The 21,081-nt window shown below is 41.9% G+C and overlaps 1 protein-coding gene across 3 annotated transcripts in view; it reads left to right on the forward strand.

The window, feature by feature from the left end:
- Positions 1–21,081, forward strand: part of LOC148034585 (AIG2-like (avirulence induced gene) family protein) — a 121,867-nt gene that overhangs the window by 69,050 nt on the left and 31,736 nt on the right. For all 3 annotated transcript variants that reach the window (XM_087679534.1, XM_087679535.1, XM_087679533.1), the window contains exon 4: positions 9,006–9,116. In XM_087679534.1, coding sequence (XP_087535660.1) covers positions 9,006–9,116 — 111 coding nt within the window. The remainder of the gene's footprint in view (positions 1–9,005; positions 9,117–21,081) is intronic.

The following is a 21,081-nucleotide window of genomic DNA, read 5'->3' on the forward strand; positions in this document are numbered from 1 at the left end:
GTCCTAGTGATCACCCGCACACTCCCATATGAGCGTAGGCGTAAGTAAGGCGTGTGAGATACCCAACACACTTTTAGTTCCACTAGGTGTATGCCACATACTGCTTAATGTATCTTCCATGTATTTCAACAAGTTCATTAACATTTGTAAAATATTAACTTTTCTAAAAGAAAAACACATTTTCCCAAACACTATGGTTATTTGCACTGTTCAAAATGGATGCATGGCTTGGTTTCCTTCTAATAGTTTATTCGCATTGTTTTAGGGTGGTGCATGAAGCTTTGGGGTTGGTTGTTGGCTGCCTGTATTGGACATTCATTGGCTTGTGAAAGACTTTGTGATTCACTTGGGATCCCTCATTATTGTTTATTTGGTACCTCTTTTACCATGCCAATTGCAAGGAAACTACTATACAACCCCTCAAGGGCTAGCCTTGGCCTGTAGGACATTCCTGATGGCGGCACACACTTAGTCTCAGCATATAACATCCCACACAGATCCTTGGCTTGAGTTTCAGCACATCTGCTTTTCTTCATGTGGGAAATTATTGATGCTTTTCAAGGCTATCACGTGAGACTTGCTCCTGTCATCAAGTCATTTATGGCCAATATTCATTGCATCACGTGCTTCTGCACAGAGTTTATTCATATTTAGCAAGGATACAGGGAGCATATTCAAGTGACATCATATTGCATGAGAGAGTGTAAATTGGTGTTTTTATCTCTGTGGAGTTTGGGACATTTCCTCTAGAAGAGGCATGGTAACAGTGCATGGCACTGCACGCCACCATGATCCCTTATCTCAGCTCATATCCTCTATTCAGACCACCTTGTTTTGTGAAGGTGGTGGTGAGCTGTTGCCTACGTTCACTGGGTTAACCTCCTACCACCACCAGGATTAAAACACAATAAGGCAAGGATTTGTGGAAGAAACCATATGTATAACTGATCTTCCCTCCAATACTCTGTGAAGGTCTTGTTTCATGAGGTTCTGACCTTGGTGAAATGACTGCCTGCCAAAAGGCTTGCACATTCCATGAGAGGATCCTTAGGGGGAGTGTTCAAGTCTTTTGGACTGGTGTGACTTCTCAGCCCATGTATGTCTCTGGAGTCTGCTGTCTCGTGGTGTAAATCCCCTATGTTTGGCTGTTTGGATAATAGTTCTTGGATTGTGGAAGCTATAGGGATCTAGGTAGGAGTTCATATTTTTACAGGAGAGTAGTTCACACAGGCTGTGTAGGATTAGGGCACCCTAGTCCCAGGAAAGGCCATTTGGGTCTTGGTGAGAGTGGATGATGCACTTGTTGGACTGCTAGCCACCTGTGCCCCTAATGGTTAGCAAGATAGGAGAATTTTGGACTACCCTCAGCTAGTGTTTACCTTTCTCAGGATAAACATTCCAATGGTATTGCTTAATCCTACGGTCAAGCATCAATTGTGGTTCTAGTGCAATGTCATGAATTTTTAGGTACATCTACCTTGCTGTCTAGAACTAATAAGGATTATAATGATGGCCAGCAATTGTTAAGATTTCTTGCATGTTGTGCAGAAATTTGACTATAGATTGCATTTTCCTCCTTTTAATCCCATGGTAATTGGTGGTCTTGGCTCATGACTGTATAACATCAGTAAGAATGGGCTGTATCTAGTAGCCAATAGCTGAGTATTGTTATTCTCCAAGGTTTGATTATTTCCTTTTGTTTCTAGACTTGAAAAGAAAATTCTATGAAAAACATCCTGGAGGAAATCTCCCCCGCGGTAAAATACAAAGTACAAAGAACCCTGTAGAGAGCAACTAAGCACAGCATAAATATAATGGTTTTGTGAACAACCAATCTGCTGGGCTACAATGCTAGACCATCTGAGCGGCTAGTGAAAAGGATGTGCCAGAATCCCAGGCCTCAAGAAGGCCTCTTTTGCCCCTCATCCTCTTAGAACCACCCTGCAGTCTCTCCTGACTGCAGAGTGTGTAGATGATCTTTGTTCAAATCCTCAAGAGAGTCTTGAGGCAGCCACTTCTTTTTAATCAGCTACTCAAGACAGAGAGAGGCCACACCAATGGAGAGAGAACCCTCCTATCTTGGGGGAGGTTCTCTGCATAGGTACTACAGTGGGGGAGTAGTTTGCTTTTCTGGAGCTGTCAGCCCATATACAGAGACAAAGACTTCAAGGTATTAGGGGGGCCAGAGTCATAATGGAGAGCATTAGGGAGGTGGTACCCCTTGAATGGAGGAATGACACAGTGACAAATCAGACATGGATAGGGCTCTTTACTGAAGGAGACACCCTTCTTGCAGTGGTAGCCACCAATGGAGAGTGTGTGTTTACTTTTTCAGTAGAGACGGATGTCAAACTAGGTGAGAGGATTTGGATCAATTAGAGTTCACAGGATGCTCTCATATAAGGATTAGAGTTGTGGCTTATTGTGATAGGACTTGGCATGAGACATTCGAGCAGAGTTTGCAGCACCACCTATGATGATGGATGCCCTTTTTTGGACCATCAACTTTTTAAACACAATACAAGATATGCATCCAGATTCCAAAAAATTTGTCTAAGAGAGCTTTCAAGGCTTCTAGGCAGCTAGCACAAGTAGGATATGTGAGCTCATGGTATGCACAGGTACAGTAGTGGCTCATGCAATATGGATTTGACATGGACCCCCTCCCTCCCAATATGGTCCTAACTCCCCCTCCATACACTTTTTTCACACTAAGGGGGAACCTAGTCATGAGACAAGATCTCTATCAACTACACATACATCATATGTGGATTTTACCCCAACAAGCCCTCCCCCTAAAGATGTGATACTATAGGGACCACCTTCCAAGGACCACAATAGATGGTTTCATTAAGAGACCTAGGTACCTAGACATATACATGACACATGAGATGCAAGTAGCCATCGGCCAGCTCAGGATCTCTTCTTACCAGCTGTTGGAGATCAAGAGAGGGAGAGCAACCTGCATCCCTAGAGCCAAGAGGATTTGTAGAGTGTGCCAATAGGAGGTGGAGAGTGAGGAGCACTGCATATGCAAATGCAAAGCCTAAAGCACAATCCAGTCAAGATGTACTACACTACACAAAGGGGACACGTCCTGTAGACTAGTCATGGAATTCCCAGATGAGTAATACCTGGGTCAATTCCTCCTTGAAATTCAGAGACAGCACACATCTTTACACTAGCCAAGCACTATATGAGGGGGGCATGGGGTGTACAGACATAGCTCACTGACTTTCTCAAGACAATGACCACAAACACTCCCCACACAAGGGGTTGACATTCCAAAGTGCTAAGGTGATCAGAGCTACACATTGACCAAGGGTGCAAGGATATCAGAAACATAGATTACACGAAAGAGAGATGATGGAGATTCACCAACCACACGAACAGCACTTGATAGCACTGAAAGACTGCTGAAGATGCTATCAGTACACCATCTCATCAGGGATCTATGATATGTTATACCCACCAATCCTAACTAGATGGAGTTAGACAAGATTGCCCCACATAATTGTATCCTTCACACATATAATAGCCCATCATTCAATCAAACAGCTAGTCAATTAGTGCCCCATCCACCCACACATTTTCTCTCTACATTGACATTGTATTGTACATCATTTTGCACAGTACACCTTGATATCTGGTGTGTTAGACACCTTAGCATACACATGGGACTTGGCCTTCAACAACCAGTACTTCACTTTTCACACATAATATCTTTTCTATGTGCTTGAGTGCCCATAGTTCAATTTAACAAAGCCAAACAGCACAACACAATCATCTCTTACATCCTTTACGAATTCCAATGGACTTGTATACCCATGAGTCTTAGTGGGACTGTCTCGTGCTAGTGATTGCCATGATGTGATCCAAGTTCTAATGGACTGGTCACTGAAGATGACCTATTTTATTCTTGCAAAGACAAACTGTGCAAAGCCACAAATTGGATTATCTATTTGTCAAGCACTTCATATTATTATGAGATTTGGATGGTGAAATAGATAGTGACTATGAATCTAAGGCTACCATGACATTAGGCTAATGGTCTTCCCGAAGGTGAAGACTTGCTTACACCTGAGGTTTTCTTTGTAAAATATTCAAGACTGTCATCCTCAGCTCACTAGCCAATTTCTGGCAGATGGACTTTCCATCATTGATGTCCCCCATATCTATGGCATCCTAGGAGTATCTAGAACTGAATAGATAAACTAAGAGAAATAATCAAAATCCACAGAGACCATGGTAGTAACTTGGGGATACGTAGCCTAAGTCACACAAATAGAGGTCCAACATGTGGATATGAGGATTTTCAAGGGAGCCGCTCCTTTCTCATCATTGGCCAGCATCAAAGCAAGATCCCAACTCCATATTATTCTTAAGCAGAGTGGACCCAGGACATAGATGGGAGATGATTGCTAGCATTATTGCCTAGTAAATTTGGACTAAGCAATGTAGCCATCTTATAGACCTCCAGGATATCTCTTTTCTTCAACACTTGTTGGGTCAATTTGACGAAGTCTTGTAGATATTGATCTCCATGTCCATATAATAGATGCAGCAAATCTGACCTCAAAACTGTTCCCAAGCCCTTTAGCTTGGATATGCTGAAATAGAGAGTGTGCTCTAGGCTAACACGGCCCTCCATGAGCAGGAGCAATGGTCTCTAATCTCCATAATAGTAGCTTCTTCCATGGGTCCTCGCCGAGAAGACAACCCTCACAATGAGCTTTACCATTAGTGCTCTACTCTGACTATCTGGGTCAATAACCCCCAAACCACCCCTTGATCTAGGTTGGATGATAACATCCCAAGCTATGTTAGCCCTTGTAGGACTGCCATCTCCATTTGACCAAATGAAATTCCTAGTTACTTCACTTGGCCAATGCATGACTTAGAGAAGGCCCAAGAAGAAGTTATGTATCACATGGTGGCTAACAAAAATCAGCACCTTGCCTGCTAGTGATAGTCTTTGTGTGCTCCAATAAAGTAGCTTTTGTATTATGCTAAGTAATAAGGGTGCCAATTTCTGCTCTAAAGAAATATCAATGCCTACATGGCAGCCTAGGTATCTCACAGAAGTGCCATAGGGGACCCAAGTGAAATTCTCATGTGGTTTCTATTCTATTCATCAAGTATTGCAAACCCAAAATCCATAGGATTTGTGCCAGTTAATAAGAGCTCCTAAAGCTCTGTAGAAGACCCCCATTGCAGCTACAAAGGTCCTAAAATTCTCCTCATCCCCATCTAGGTAAACAGATGTGTCATCTGTGAACTCTACATCCAACAACTCCTTAAACTTTGGGATGGGAAGTTTGATGCCTTGATTACCTATCTCATTGGTAATATAGATGTTTGCATGGACGAAGGAGGTAATGCAAATGCCTATCTCATTAGTATCAAAGATCATCTTCGAGAGTAGTTATTGAGAATTGATGTAGTTCCAGATAATCACCTTGTTTCTATTACATTAATGGTCTACCGGAATCTTATCAAGGCTTTGCAACTACTTTGCAGTTGATAATTATGGGAAGCCAAGTTACCTATTCTTTGGACAAGCTTGTGTCTCTTTTGTTGTAGGAAGAACAAAACCATTTCAACCACAATGCTACTTTGGCGATAGAACATGCCTTTTCCACCAAGTGGAAAGGGTAAACATCAAGCCCAAAACAAGCATGCTGGTAAAAAACTAGCAAACGCTCGTGGTGGTCATACTTCTATTTCCACACATTCTACCTTAAAGACTTCCTACCATGCTGGTCCATCCTCTTCCAACTGTCCTCCGATGCTGGTCTGTCGTCTTCCAACCTTTCAAAGGTATTTCTTCTAAACCTAAGAGGTGTGATTATTGCTGAAAACCGGGGCACAACATCATTGAATGTTGTAAGTACATTGCATAAGAAAAGGGGAAGGAGTCGAGTCTTACTGTCACCAATGAGACCGTCAACCTTGCCAAGCACAATGAATATACTTTCTTCATCCAATGTCAATATAATCCTTCTCTTCGTGATGCTACCTATGGTTGATGTGGCTTTTACTTGGTATTGTGGTGCATCTAAACATATCACTTCTTGTTTAGCATTATTTTCATTCATTTCTCATGCACCTTGGGGGGTACCATTATATGTGCCAACAATCCCTCATGTAGTTGATGGCATTGGTAATGTGGAGGTTACTACTATTTTTGGGACTTATATGACATTGCAAGATGTCCCAAACCATTAAGAACTTACTTTCCATCTCAATCATTTCCACTAGCGGCCATCAAATTGTCTTTGATGGCCCTTGGTGTGTGGTCTATGGTGATTGCGTAGCTTCTTCAATCATATTGACCAGCACTCTCGTGCCAGGACTTTATTGTCTTGATTCTTATGATCAGCAACATGCTAAAATTTCTGTTGATCATGCTTCTTTAGCTAGCGATCCTTTTATGGCACATGCTCCTTCAGTGCCACATATTTCAGATTTGCAGATGTATATTTGATATTTTGATGATATACTTATTGTTGGAATCAATAATGTCCAAATTGCAGCATTATAACATCATTTATAGTAGCCACCTGCTATCATTACTGTTGGCGTGCTTTGTCCACCTTTAGCTCCCCAATTTGTCACTATTGAGGGGGGACTCTTACATCACCGGTAGAGTAATCAACTAGCTAATCAAGCTTGATTATTTACAATGTTTATAGCCCTTTTGGAAATGGTGGAGAGTGTCTTCATATACCTCAAGGACACCAAGGATTTAAGCCTTTTCTTCAAAGTTGTTTCTTCACTTATGCATGGATTTATTGATTGTGATTGGGCTGGTTACTTAGAAGTCATTTTGTCAAATCTTTTTATGAAGGCCATTCCTGTATCAAAATTTTGAGCTATTTGGCTATGGCTACATGTGATACCTTTTAAAATCATCAGGATGAACATGTGCAATTGTGACCTCATACCGCATTAGTATTTTCCAAGATTAGATCATCCGCCCATTCCATGGAGAAACTTGTAGGACATCTCATGGGCTTTGCATTGATACCCTTTCATCCATGTTGTGGGATTTCTAGATATTTATCAATCATTAGAATTGTTGTTACCCCTAGTGCTCTAGGATCCTAGTGACACTAGGGTTAGGGTTTCTTATGATGGGTAAGCCATCTTAGAGTTAGGTTTTTCTATAAAAGCACACTTTGTGCAACCCTAGCACATAATGTGTGGCATTATCATTGTGGTCTCTTTGAGCATTGTACTCTCATTTATTCATTAGTACATTGGCTTCTGTTTTGTGACTGAGTATCATTGTGCATTGATTAACTCTCTCATTATCTTTCGTGCTCCATGAGTTAATGATTCATTAGTACATTTGCTTCTATTTTGTGATTATCATTGTGCATCAATTAATTCTCTCATTATCTTTCATTCTCTATCAATTAATTGTATGATACTTCACACTTGAGCCAACACAAGTGACGTGGCTGAGCACACCATCTATTTATATATGAGGAACCAACCGCATGGTGGGAGCTTGCTTATGGGACACAAAAACTCTTTTAGAATTAAAGTTCAAGTTTTGGGGCTGTTCAAATAAGCTAATTAAGCTTTAATGTGAAATGCACCATTTTTAGCTTAACACTAGACAGCAGCTATAGGCTGCAAACACAGCTGTATGTTGATGTGGCAGGTGGCTGTTAGCTCTACATAGGCTGGGTGGCAGCTGCACAATTAAGGAATAGATGTCGATGATGATCAACAGCTTTGATATACAACTAGGATGCTGGGCGACAGCTACAAACAGGGTGCCTAGCTAGAGATGGCTGGACAACACTCCACTAATTGAGATATCTGCCAAGAGGGTGTGGACAGCAGTGGAATGTAGTTACCAGCTGATGGATGAAGGTAAGACTAATGAGGGATGCAAGTGAGTATGCAGCCTATCTGTTTATAGATAAGGATCTAACCAAAGTTTGTGGATTTGCTCATGGGACATAGGAACTGTGTAGCATTTTATGTTTTGGGGCTGTTTAAAATGAGGTAATGAAGGTATCCACATTAATGCAATTTTTAGCTTGATGTAGGGGGTGTTAATGTACAAAGGGAGTGCCCGGGGGAGGGGGTGGTGATTAGAGTGTGTGAGACTTTTAGAAATTGGCTGTGGATTTTTAAAGCAGTTGGATTCATGTGAACCGAGATTCTCTTGTGCAAGGGAGGGTGTCTCTACCATTGGACTTCTATAGGTGGGTCATGGTGGGGCTAATGTTACACATCCACGGGATCTGTCTGAAGTTCTGCCCTCTCCCTTCAATCCGTTGTTAGAACAGTAGGGATGCTGCATCAGAATTTTGTACCAATAATGAAATCAGCTTCTTGCATTAATAACAGGGATACTGCATTTTGCATCTTACATTAACAGCAGGGATGCGACATGGTTAGGCTCTATTATCCTCAATGTCAATCTCCTCATTTGTCATGCTTCTTGCTATCTAGAGCATAACTCCTACCATGGACAATGGGGTAAACTCATCTCAACTTCTATAGGTCTTTGTTGCTTGCAACAATTGTCACATCGTGTGTTTTGATGTGCAATAACAACGTTGCTACCCCATGGTCTGCTGTCTACGGCCATCCTTATCACCCTTTTAAAGAATCTTTATCAGTTGCCTTACAGTTAAGATAGACATGCCATTTTTGCCACCTATCGTACTTTTCATGTCATGGATGAAAAATTTGGTTGAGGTTTGGTAGGCTATGTTGCCAATAACATGAGCAGTATAATGATGAATGATTATTTCTTGGCAATGCAAGAACCTTCCTCATTTAGCTCAATAACTATGCTTTGTTTTAAATGTCATTACTCTTGTCTATAGTGCTTGAACATTTTGAAGTGATTAAGTTAGAGAACTCCAAACACATGCTTATGGTTGATGATTAAATGCAAAGCAATGGGTTGATAACAACTCTTGGGAGGAAACAACAGTGTGCTGATATTGCATATGGTTCTTTGTGTTATTGGATAGGATGCAAATGTAAAGTCAGGAGACAATACCGAGAGCTCTAAGCTGCAGTCATATGCTTACATTTGGGCTGATTTTGAAGATGAGAAACTTTATGGAGACTGGAACTATGAGGTAAGAAATGTGTCGATTAATCAGCAGTGACAGGCTTATGTAAGCAATACCCAGTTTCAAGCTCCCCAAATTTACGATTTATGTATATTCACATGTACAAGAAGCGCATTTATACATGCATGCTTATGCCTATGTGGACACTTACCTGTTAGGAGGCATTGTGTGTTTGAGAATGTTTCTCTAGCATTGATCTGCTAAGTAGACTTTTAGGGTGGGTGGAGCGATGTGGCAATTGGTTGTGTGTTTATTCTACACAGCGTGTTTGTGACATCTTGTTTATTTGCAAGGAAAGGATTCTACTTATCAGGCTAGAATGAAATATAGAGCTGTTCCCAACAGGGGGAAGAGTTTCAAAAAAAAAAAAAACAAGAGTAGATGCTTACTTGCTGACCACAGGTACAAAAGTGCCTACACTGGATGAGTGGAAAAGGCCACAATGAAACAAAAGCTTTCAAGGTTGTGCATGTACTCAGAGCCTAAACCCTCTTGTTTAGGCTTGCATGATGAGTTGCAGTGGAAAAACCTTGTATGATGTGGAAAATAGGTGGATGGGGTTGTGAAGGAGAGGAAGCTTGTGTGTCAAAAATATTGGATATTTTGAGCGATCGAGGCCCCTTTTTGGAGGTCTCCCATGACCTTGATGTGACTGATGCTGACTATTGCCATGTACTCTTTGCCTGGAAATTGAAGCTCAAACTAATGAAGAATTCAAACACACTCAAATTCATGAATCCATGAATGCTAATCCTCCATAATCCTCGATAATGTCTTTGATCTGTGTAAATTTTGACATGGTTACAGGCATCAGCTTCACCATGTGGTGAAGACCCTAGACCTGCATGCTCAGAGAACTTTCTTCTGAAAGGCAGACATCTAGCTTGAAGTGCAGCCCACTCTTAGCTAGCTGGTGTGTTGGGTGGGGGGCACAAATACAATAGCATTCTTAATGCTGCTATTTGAGAATACTCCCCGAAATGTCTTTCCAAAAGTCACAAGCATTGAGACAGGTAAATGGACTCCAAAGGAAGGTTTTTCCAAGGCAGGCCCAGAGGTCTTTGTCACTAGACTTAAGTCTGAGGGGATTTAGTCCAGGTACACTTGCTGCACAGCTGCTTCTAATATGCATTGGAGATTCTTGTGAGCTCTTGCTGCACTTGGATGAAGCAGTGATTAAGCTCATGGAGGGCATTGGCCATGTCTTGCTTGGCCTTTAAGATGGCTAGATGGAATTTCTGTTAGCAAATATGTCAGTTCATGGTTGAGTCTGTGCATGTGATTTAGTGGGCTAGGGCACCAGCATATTTCCTAGACTATTTAGGCATTTTATGATGTCTATTTTGGGCATTTTATTCTTGCTTACCAGCATTGAATGTTGGCCGACCTGCTGCGATTTATGGAATTATTTTTGCCTATTTATTCCAGGCACTCCTCCTCCACAGATATATTCATCATCTAACAGATTTTGGTAGAGAGAGGGAGATAGTGTTAGTGCCTTCATAGCCGGTGACTCACATTAGCATATATGAAAATGAGGTGAATGAATAGTAGAATTTACATGTTGCCATAATTAGCATCATTAATGTAAGTGCAGTGTTCTTTTCTTTTGCAGTGTTTCTCTTTCCTTTGTCTCTTGTGTTCAGCAGTATATTACAGCAGTTTTCCATGCTTCCATCACTACGTCCACTTCTGACATGGTATCAGAGCGCAGGATCTTTGTTCCTGCTGCTGTTTCACTGTTTCAGGTCTGAGTTTTGAGGTTTCCTTTGCTGTTTGGACCTGTTCATGCTGCTGCGACTGATTTACAGCCTGGGTGGTCTTCCTCTGCTAATTTTTGACCTGTTTTTCTGCTCTTTTCTTGGCATTTTGCAGTCTACAATCTGCGTTTACTGTTTTCTGGGGCTGTTTCAGGGCTGGGGGACTGTTATTGGCCCTTCCAAATCTTCTTTTTGGGGACAGCAGGCTGAGGCAACTTGTTTTTCAGCAGTTTGCCTGCATTTACTGCAGTTTCTGATTGCATTTTGTTATTAGCCTATTTGCTTTTGTGCAAGGCTGGGTGACAGGTTTTAGGCTATTTTTTGGTTGTGTTTGGTTTGTCTTTTCCCTTTTGTGATACATTGCTTGGCTTTAGAGAGGGTTCATGTGCATCTGATTGTCGTATTTTTGGCATCCTTTTCTTTGTGAAGATCCCTTGTCATTCTTCATCTTCTTTGTATTTCCCTCCTCGTGGCTTCTCCGGCATCTCCTCCTAATGGTCAGCGTGCAAACATTAGTTACTCATCTACCAGCGTTATGTTGGAGACTTGTTGTTTTTAGCTTCAGGTTTTGTGAGAATGCTATCTCTTGGTGCTTCAAATGTTCTAGTTTCAAAGAGGGGTGCCATACGACGGAGGAAGAAGAAGTCTTAGTGCTATTATTGTAGCAAGAAGGGACACCTCTGAAAGGACAACACATTAGCAGCTTTATGGCAAGAGTAGGAGTGGACGGTGACGACTCTCTCGACAAGTCTTCCTCATCTCCAGGTCTAGGTTTAGGCTCTAGCTATGTGGCCTTGGTAATGGCTACAGGGGCCTCCCTTCCAGGTTGCTAGTATAGATGATGCGACCATCCTTTACACCTCTCCAGTGGCAGAGGAGTGAGAGGGTGGTGAGATGGGGTCGAAGAGCTCATCTATACAAGTATAAAGGTGCATAAATTCTCGAGAGGGGTTCTCTTGACGCATTGACCAAAGTAAGGCATGTTCAAATCTTGAAGCTAGAATTGACGTCCAAGTTCATAATGAGTGGTTCTTTGACAGAGAGCGGGGTTGGTTTCTAGTCTGAGCTCACATGAGGGGACACTTTGGTTGTCTAGGTAGGGAATCTATGATCACGTATGTTAAGAGGCATTCTTGACAGGATGGTCTTGTATGCTACTGCGAGACATTCTTGATAGATATTGAGAGTTGCTATGATTCTTCTTTATTTTCAGGAGAGTTGATACAATCAACATCAACTTTAGATTCTCTTCAAGGCACTGTGGTGATGGTGGCTTGCACACCCACTACTTGGGTATCCCTGGCTCTACTTTGGTGGTCCTTGTTGTACGTACTTTGATGGGACCTTATCATTGTGTATTGTACTGTATTAGATCACTAAACAAAACTAGCCAATGCGTTTGCTCGTCTCTTTTTTCTTTTGGAGATGGAATTTCATTTTGGCATGGTATGAACAACGACAAGGCCAAAGGTTGGAGACTAGTTTTATATTAGCTTACAAAAAGATTTAAGTTCAAAGAAGGAATATTAAAAGTGAAATGTAATCTAAAAATAAGAAGCTAATGAAACTTTGGATAAATACAAGGCTCCCCTTGTTGTGCAAGTTTTTCGACAAAAACGTGGCATTGATTATGAGGAGACATTTGCACATTGCATGCGGTTGACGTCCTTCTGTCTGTTGATTACACTAGCTGCTCATCACGGTGGCCGCTCTATTAGATGGATGTCAAAAGGGCCTTCTTGAACGATTACTTGGATATGAAGTCTATGTGGAGCAAACTCCTAGATTTCCTTTTGTGGACCACAAAAAAATAGTCTTTTATTTGTAGAAAGCTTTTTATGGATTGAAGCAAGCACTACACTCCTGATTCCATAGGGTGGATGAGTTCCTAAGAGCTCATGGATGTCATTCAAGTCATCTATATATCGGATCTTCTTCAAAGGGGGTTAGCCACATTCTTTTATATGTTGATGATCGATCTATTTATCACAAACTCAAATTTTGCTACCATTGTGGATATAAAGGCCCAACGGTCCACATTTGAGATGATTGACATTGGTCGATTGCCCTAGTTCTTGAGGATGGAGGTAGTTCAATTTGGGATAGTTTTTTTTTGTCTCACAGCAACAGTATGCCCTTTAGTTAGTTGAGCAGTATTGGACCCGTTAGACATGGCTTGTGGCCACGCCTTTTGATCCCATTGCTAAGCTTTCTAAGGATTCCCTAGGTCAGCCCTTTGATGAGCATCCTTACAGGTTAGTTGTGGGAAAATTACTCTGGTTGATTTATATGGGTTTGACCTTGCACACTTTGTTTCTTTACTCAATCGGTATTTCAAGGCACCTAAGATGTCACATTTGATTGCTTGTATGTGTGTATTGAGATATGTTCGGTGTACTTATTCTTATGGATTAACTTATGGTCTCGATTTGCTCTTGCAAGGATACACTAATTCAGACTGGGCTCAAGATTCGGACCTCTGACATGCACAAGGTGGCTATATCTTTTCTTTGGGCATGACTTCTATTTCTTGGTCAAGCTATAAGCAAGAGATGCGGGTTGCGTATGCAACGGAAGAGAAACACGAACACGGAGAGAAAAGAAGAAGAGAAAAGACAGCAAGAAGAGAAAATAAATTGTAGTAGATCTGAAATGAATGCTGAATACAATGGCGGACTGATTAGTTCCTACATGCAGCCCAAAGTGTCAGTGAGGGCATTGGATTAGGCTGGAAAATGATGACAACATTGGAGATGGTGATCTAGACGGTGACAGTGATGGAGATGGAGTACGCAACTAGCAGTCCTCGTAATCGATGGAGAAGAATGGCCAAGTTAGAGTGTGTACATGCAAGAGGAAGAAGAGAATGATCTACCCCAAAGTGGCCATTGGGTATATATAGCCAAAAAGGGCCAAAATTGGTTGATAGCAGCTTGGGTCCTCAAGAATGGAGTTGGCCAGTTAAAAACTCATTGAGAAGCCTCAAATAATGCACAAAATATTGCCGCCCATTGCAAAATAAAATGCCTGGCTTTGAACGACACAAACTTGTTGTTGGCCGTTGTGAAGGCTGAGACCTGCCCATTGATTCAACTCATGCTGTGTGGCTAACCAAGATAGTTTGATGGTATGTAAGGTAGAATCCCTTGATTGGAGAATAGGCACAATAGTATTAGTTCTCCAACTATTTGGAAAGCTTAGGCACATGGCTTTATTAAATGTGTGTAAGGAGTTTTGCCACCATATCTCTAGCATGTATCAAGTGCTCAACTACAAAGCCATCATAATCTTGTGCCTTGCTTGTGAAGCATGTGAATAGCCTTCCAAACCATTTGTTTTTTGTACTCAAAAAGTAGTTCCCGGAGTATGACATTTTTGGCAGGGAAGGGCTATGGGGGTGTAATCCAGGTGCGCTATATGTGTAGTTGGTAGATATCCTATCGCATTACTAGGTTCCTCTTATTGTGTGAGAGGTTTTATGGAGGGGGTGTTTGAATCATACTTGAAGGGAGGGAGGTGGTACATGTCAATCCCAAATCTTGTGTGCCATTACTCTACTTGTGCATGCCATGAGCTCCTATGTCTTGCCTATGCTAGTATCTAGAAGCCTAAAAAAATCTTCTATTCAATCTATTTGGATGCATACCTCATACTCTGTGTATGAAGCTAATGGCTTGAAAAAGGGCCTCCATCATAATAGAGAGTGTTGCAAACTTCACTCTGATAATCTCATGTGGTACTAATAGTTTGTTGCAAATCATCCATGAGAGCATGATAATTTGTAGTCTCTCTATCTGCATACACAAGGATTTATCTAAACCAAGGGTCTAAATAGGTGCTTCATACATAATGGTTGGTGTAACCACCTTTGTTTGTGGGGCGGCCCATGGATGTGTTCCTGATGATACAGTCTCTTCAACATCGCTAAGGCTATATATCCTCCTGTGAGTCAATCCTTGGACATGGTGAATTTTCCATTGGGTGCGGTAAACATAACCCTTGAATAGACATATAAATCCAGCACCTCCACCTATTTTGCTCCTTGCGTGACAATGGACCTCCTTCGCACAAGAGCTTATGTGTAAAAGATCAGGAACTTGGTTTTCCCAATATTCACAATTAGTCGCCTCTTGTGTGCAGAAATCACATAGAGCATGGAGATACCGTTGTAGTCCCTCTTACAACTAAAAGAGTAATATGCTATCATCGACGTAAAGCAAAATGTAGACCAATATACTTGCTATGTCCACCCCTTCACCACCAACTCATGCGATGTGGTCCTCTGTTGTGGATCTAGAGTCCAAATAGTGTAGGGGAGAGAGGGCAGCTTGCTTCATGCAATGGTACTAGAGATCACTTCTCACTATCCTCCTGGACATTTGACTCAATCTAACACCCTCCTGTATAGTGCATAGATGCCCCGAATCATGGTTTGCTAGAATCCCAAGTGTCGAAAGCATCTAAAGTGATCTATCTCGTGGGCTTGTATCAAATGCCTTATAGAAGTCCACAAAGTAATAGTAGAGCCTTATCTTCTTAGTTTTCACTTGTTTGATTATACCTTGCAAGATGAAGATGTGTTCTAGTGTAGGCAACCCCTCGTTTGGATCGAGCTTGTTTTGCAACTCTCAATCAGGCTCTTTGCGCAAGCGCTCAACTCATCCTCCATCACTACTCCATAGATCTTGGTTGTGTATGCATTGTGGCCCACCATAATGATTCTATAGTTCGCTAGATCTTGAGAGTCTCAAGATTCGTGGACATGTACAGTGGTATTCATGGTTCACTCATTTGGAAAGCCCTCCACTAACACCTTGTTGAACATAAATGTGAGGAGGGGGGCTAGAATATCTAGCACAAAAAGAGTTGGAATGCTTCGGTTGCTGTTGCCGCCATCGCGCCCCCACGCTCCCCCCCATGCTCCCCCCTGTTTCTCCCGCCTTGCCTCCCATTGTGCGCTGCGTCTCCCCCTCCCACTAGGCAAGGCCCCTCCTCTTCCGTCGGGCCCCCGTGCTGCCCCCGCCTTGCTTCCATCTCTTCCGCCTGCCCTCTTGTGGCGTGCTGTGCCCCCCTCCCCACTAGAAAACTGCACGTTTGCCCCTCCTTGCCACTGGCCCCCCTACCACACAACCTCTCCTCATCTCCAAGCTGCCCCTTCCCCTCCCCCCGCCCCCCCCCCCCCCCCCCCCCCCCCCCAAAAAAAAAGTTGCTTCCTCCGTCTGTAGCAACATCCTCCCCCCTCGGTAGCACAAGAGCTTGATCGATAGGTCCTCAGCAGGGAAACTCTTAGCTCTCCATGCCACAAAGTTGGAACCGAAAGAAATAGTAATCTTTGGTCAGGTTGTAGGACACTCCCTATCCAAGGCCCAGCTTCGGGATTGGCTTCACTCCACGCTACGCATTGGCACAGTGCAAATCGTGGAGGTAGTCCTCATGGGTCAAGGGATCTTCATGGTTTGACTCACCTCCACGGATGTAGCCTGTGAGCTAGTGGATAGCTCACCTTATGCCTCCTCGAAGGGGGTCATCTATACTGTTCCTTGGTATAGTGGCTTCACAGTGGAGGAATTCGCGCTTCACAACATGTTTCTTAGACACCTGGTGACCCTACTATTCCTTGGACTGGTAGTAGAGTATCGTCAGTTAGTGGAGGACTTTGGACAACTCATCAGCACAGTTCTTCCAGCCTCCTTCGCGGATGCAACGATAACCGCAGGAGTCTCGAATATACGGGTGATTGTGAAAGATACAAAGAACATATCTAAGTTTCTCGAGATTGAGGCATACAGACATTTCTTTAAGTAGCAGGTTATTGTGACTAGGCAGCCTGGGCAGTGCTTGCGATGCCATGACTTCGGGCATCATGCATCAAATTTTGCACGCGCTTCGGAGCCAAGGCGGCTTCGCCGATAGGCCCATAGGTGGATGCTGACGATTTTACACGGGTCTAGTGACAACAGAGAGGGAGACGGCAGGGGGGGCCTCATCAGCCCTTCAGACACAGCCATGGCAGCAGAGAGTAGGAGGGTGAGTGATGGACCCTTGGTAGAGCACCTGTCAACACCCCCCAGCTCGTCCCATCCAAGAGGATCGCAAACCTCCACCTCCACCACCCATGGAGGCGTCAGAGGCTACCCCACCTGAGATCCCATAGCCCCCACACCCACCCTCTCCTCATGGATCCTCCCCCGACCCTATCCCATAGCCTCCCCCCTTCCAAGGCCACCCACCCCTCCCCACACCCGTCTCATACCTCCGATCACCTCACCATCTCTCGATCTTCCTCCTCCCTACCATCTCCCCCATCGATCAATCCCCTTGATTGACAGATGACTCTGAAGAAGACCATAAAAGCCAGAGAAAGCAGTCGGGATGAATGAGCACGAGTGATTCCTTCACCTCCCAGCCTTGCCTAGTATATTGCTGGCCAAACAATCGTGATCCGATTGCCAGCCGTCAAATCTTGTTGAGTCCTACTATTCCTGGACTCTCTTTGGTTCTAGGCTCCCCTAAACCCCGTTCGGGTGCCCAAGAGCCCGGACGGTCATCCTTGTGCATGTTCCCCTTGATTTACCTTAATGTCACATTAAATGTCACATTCAATGTTTGTGACCTTAATGTCACATTAAATATCACTTTAATGTCACATTTCCTTCCCCTTAAGAATCGATTTCGTCCTCGAAAACGATACTTGGAAGGTCTAACTGTAAATTGGAAAACCTTTTCTTTAAAGTACTTACTCGCTCCCATGTTGAGCTTTCTTCTGAATAATCTTTCCACTTAACCAAACATTCTTGATAAATAGTATTCCTTGTTCGTCTATTACGAATATTTAATATTCTTTCTGGTTCATGTGGATTAGATTGGTCATTTAATAGCTCCTCAATATCATCATTCAAGATTAGATTATCCAAATCATCCAGCTTCTTCCTTAATTTACTTACATGAAAAACTAGATGTATTTTACTACCAGCAGGTAGTTGGAGCTTGTAAGCCAATTCTCCCACCTTTTTAAGTATTATGAAAGGACCACAATACCTTGGTGAAAGCTTTGGACATTGTTCCTTTTTCATAGTTTTAGTTTGTTTAGGCACCTTAAGATAGACCAATTCTTCTTCTTCAAAGGAGATGTCTCTTCGGTGAGGATTTGCATATGCTCTAGCTCGATTTTGAGCCTTTTTAATATTTTCTTGAGCAAATATTAACATACTATTCATATCCTCCAAAAAGTCTTTAGCTGCCTGAACCTTTTCCTTATGCAGTCCTACTGCAAAAGGAGCTCTGGGCTGAAACCCATACATGAACATAAATGGACTATATCCAGTGGAAGAGTGCTTGGCACTGTTATATGCAAACTCTGCTATCGGTAAATACTCTTCCCAATTATTTTGCCTTTTACTTACATATGCCCTAAGCATATCTTCAAGGATTTGGTTAACCCTTTCAATTTGCCCATCTGTTAGCGGATGATCCGTCGTACTCATGCTAAGTTTAGTATCCAATTTCCTAAATACCGCATGCCAAAATTGGCTATCAAATTTTCTATCCCGATCAGAAACTATATTTGCCGGAAGGCCATACAATCGGTATATGTTCTCTACGAACAATCTAGCCAATTCTGGTGTTTTAACATCAGTTGAAGTTGGAATGAACCTAGCCATTTTGGTTAACCTATCCACAATCACCCACACAAAGTCGTGCCCCCTTTGTGTTCTGGGTAAAGCAACAATAAAGTCCATGGAGATACTCTTCCATTTTCCCGAAGGAATCTCTAGTGGATGGAGAAGTCCCCCCATTTTCAATCTTTCAGCTTTATTAACCTGGCATTTATTACATTTGACCACATAGTCAAGGACGTCCTTATTCATTCCAGGCCAATAGAACTGCCTTTTAATAAGACTATAAGTCTTATCAACTCCTGGATGTCCCGTGCTAGGGGTATCATGATACTCAAAGAGTATCTGGCGCCTTATTTGTATATCTTTCGGGACACATACCCTACCCTTGTAGAGTAAATAACCATTATCAATGGTAAAATTCTTCCACTTGAATCCAGTTTGAGCAACCCCTGATGCTCCATTTCCTTGTTGAATATCCTCAGATATTCCTTCCTCAGTAGAAGCACTTTCAGTTGGATCCCCATTTTTTATTGCTTTCCATATGTTGGAATATGCCGGATCAACCTGGCATTTTCCTTTTAAAGATTCAAGCAAGTTGGAAGTGAACTGAGTAAAACTCAATTCATTAATGATGGGCATTCTGCTGAGTGAATCAGCTACTATATTATACTTTCCTTTTCTATATCTTATCTCATAGTCGAACTCTTGAAGGAGTTCGGCCCATTTGGCTTTACGCCCGTGTAAATCCGGTTGATCATTAAGCCACTTAATGCTTTCATGATCCGATAAAATCAAAAGTTTGGCACCGTACAGATAGTGCCTCCATTTCTTCATTGCATGTACTATTGCATACAGCTCCCTCTCATAAACAGAATAATTCTGTTTTGCAGGATCTAATTTCTTGCTTTCAAAAGCAACCAGTCGACCTTCTTGTAATAAGACCGCGCCTATCGCCTTATCACTGGCATCAGCTTCAACCACAAATGGTTTATTGGGATCCACTATTAATAGTACTGGAGCTATAGCAATAGCTACCTTAAGTTTTTGAAAACTTTCATTTTGGTCTGTTCCCCAATTAAAACTTTTTCCTTTCCCTTTAAGTTGGTCAGTCATTGGAACAGCTATTTTGGCATAATCTCGAATGAATCTACGATAAAATCCAAATAAACCTAGGAAGATCTCCAGCTCTTCCAGGTTCCTTGGAGGTGGCCATTCAATAATTGCCCTTACTTTTTCTGGATCCATATTGATTTCCTCTTTCGAGATTATATGCCCCAGATATTTGACCTCTTGTGCAAAGAATTCACATTTAGTTTTCTTCGCATAAAGGGAATGTGTTCTTAACAGTTGGAATACTAATTGTAAGTATTCCAAATGTTCTTCTTTTGATTTACTAAAGATCAAGATATCATCCAACAAGACTACTACAAAATGTCCTAGATAGGGCCATAAAACACTATTCATCAGCTTCATAAAGGTAGCTGGTGCATTAGTGAGGCCAAAAGGCATCACCAAAAAATCATAATGCGTGTATCTAGTACGAAATGTTGTCTTTGGAACATCTTGTTCCTTAATTCTTACTTGGTGATAACCTGATCTTAAATCTATTTTTGTGAAGAATTTTGCCCCTTGCAATTGATCAAAAAGATCTTCCATTCTGGGCATAGGAAATTTATTCTTCACCGTTATTTTATTAAGTGCTCTATAGTCAACACAAAGTCGCATAGAACCATCTTTTTTCTTTACGAATAAAATTGGTGAAGCCCAAGGTGAATTACTGGGTTGTATAAACCCTTTATCAAGGTAATCCTTAATTTGTCTTTCAACTTCTTGATGTTGTGTTTCACTTAACCTATACGGTGGTTTAGAAATAGAGTGTGTATCCTTATTTGTGTCAATTGGATGATTTATATCACCCCGATCTGGTGGAAGGCCACTTGGTAAATCAGAAGGAAACACATCTTTAAAATCATCTAACAAACTACTTAATTCATTATTTATATTCAACTCACAAACATAAGAAAATTGTTGCTTTATATTACAGAAAGTGAAAGTGTTCTGTACAGGAAGAGACCATAACATATACACCTCACAAACTTTCTTCTTTATCAGCTTCTGAACTTCAGTAGAACACAGCAAAGGATTATCAGATACTTCATGTTCACCTTGAATGACAAAAGTCTTACCATCCCTTTCAAATTCCAGTGCATTATGATGGTTACTACGTTTTAAGGATGGTTCCAATCCCCATAGCCACTCCCTCCCTAGAGCAATATCAGCTCTTTCCATGTTCATAATTTGGAAATCAAGTTTATCTTTATATCCTTGTATCTCAATTTCCAAATTGGATACCATTGTATCCCATATTTTATTGTCTTGAGCTTGCATCATACGAACAACATATTGATGCCCACTCTTTTGTTGGGGAAGTTTCAACTTTTTGACAAGTGCATAATTTATAAAATTATGTGTAGCAGAGTCATCAATCATGACTCTAACTCTCTTTCCAGCTATCAATCCATGTACTCTAAGTAAATCATGTGGCCCAAAAGTAGGCTGCCACATAGAAGTTGACATCCAACACTTGTGTTG

The sequence above is a fragment of the Lygodium microphyllum genome, chromosome 6, assembly GCF_053477565.2.
Source record: "Lygodium microphyllum isolate KBCC chromosome 6, Lygodium_microphyllum_v1.1.10, whole genome shotgun sequence".
NCBI lineage: Eukaryota > Viridiplantae > Streptophyta > Polypodiopsida > Schizaeales > Lygodiaceae > Lygodium > Lygodium microphyllum.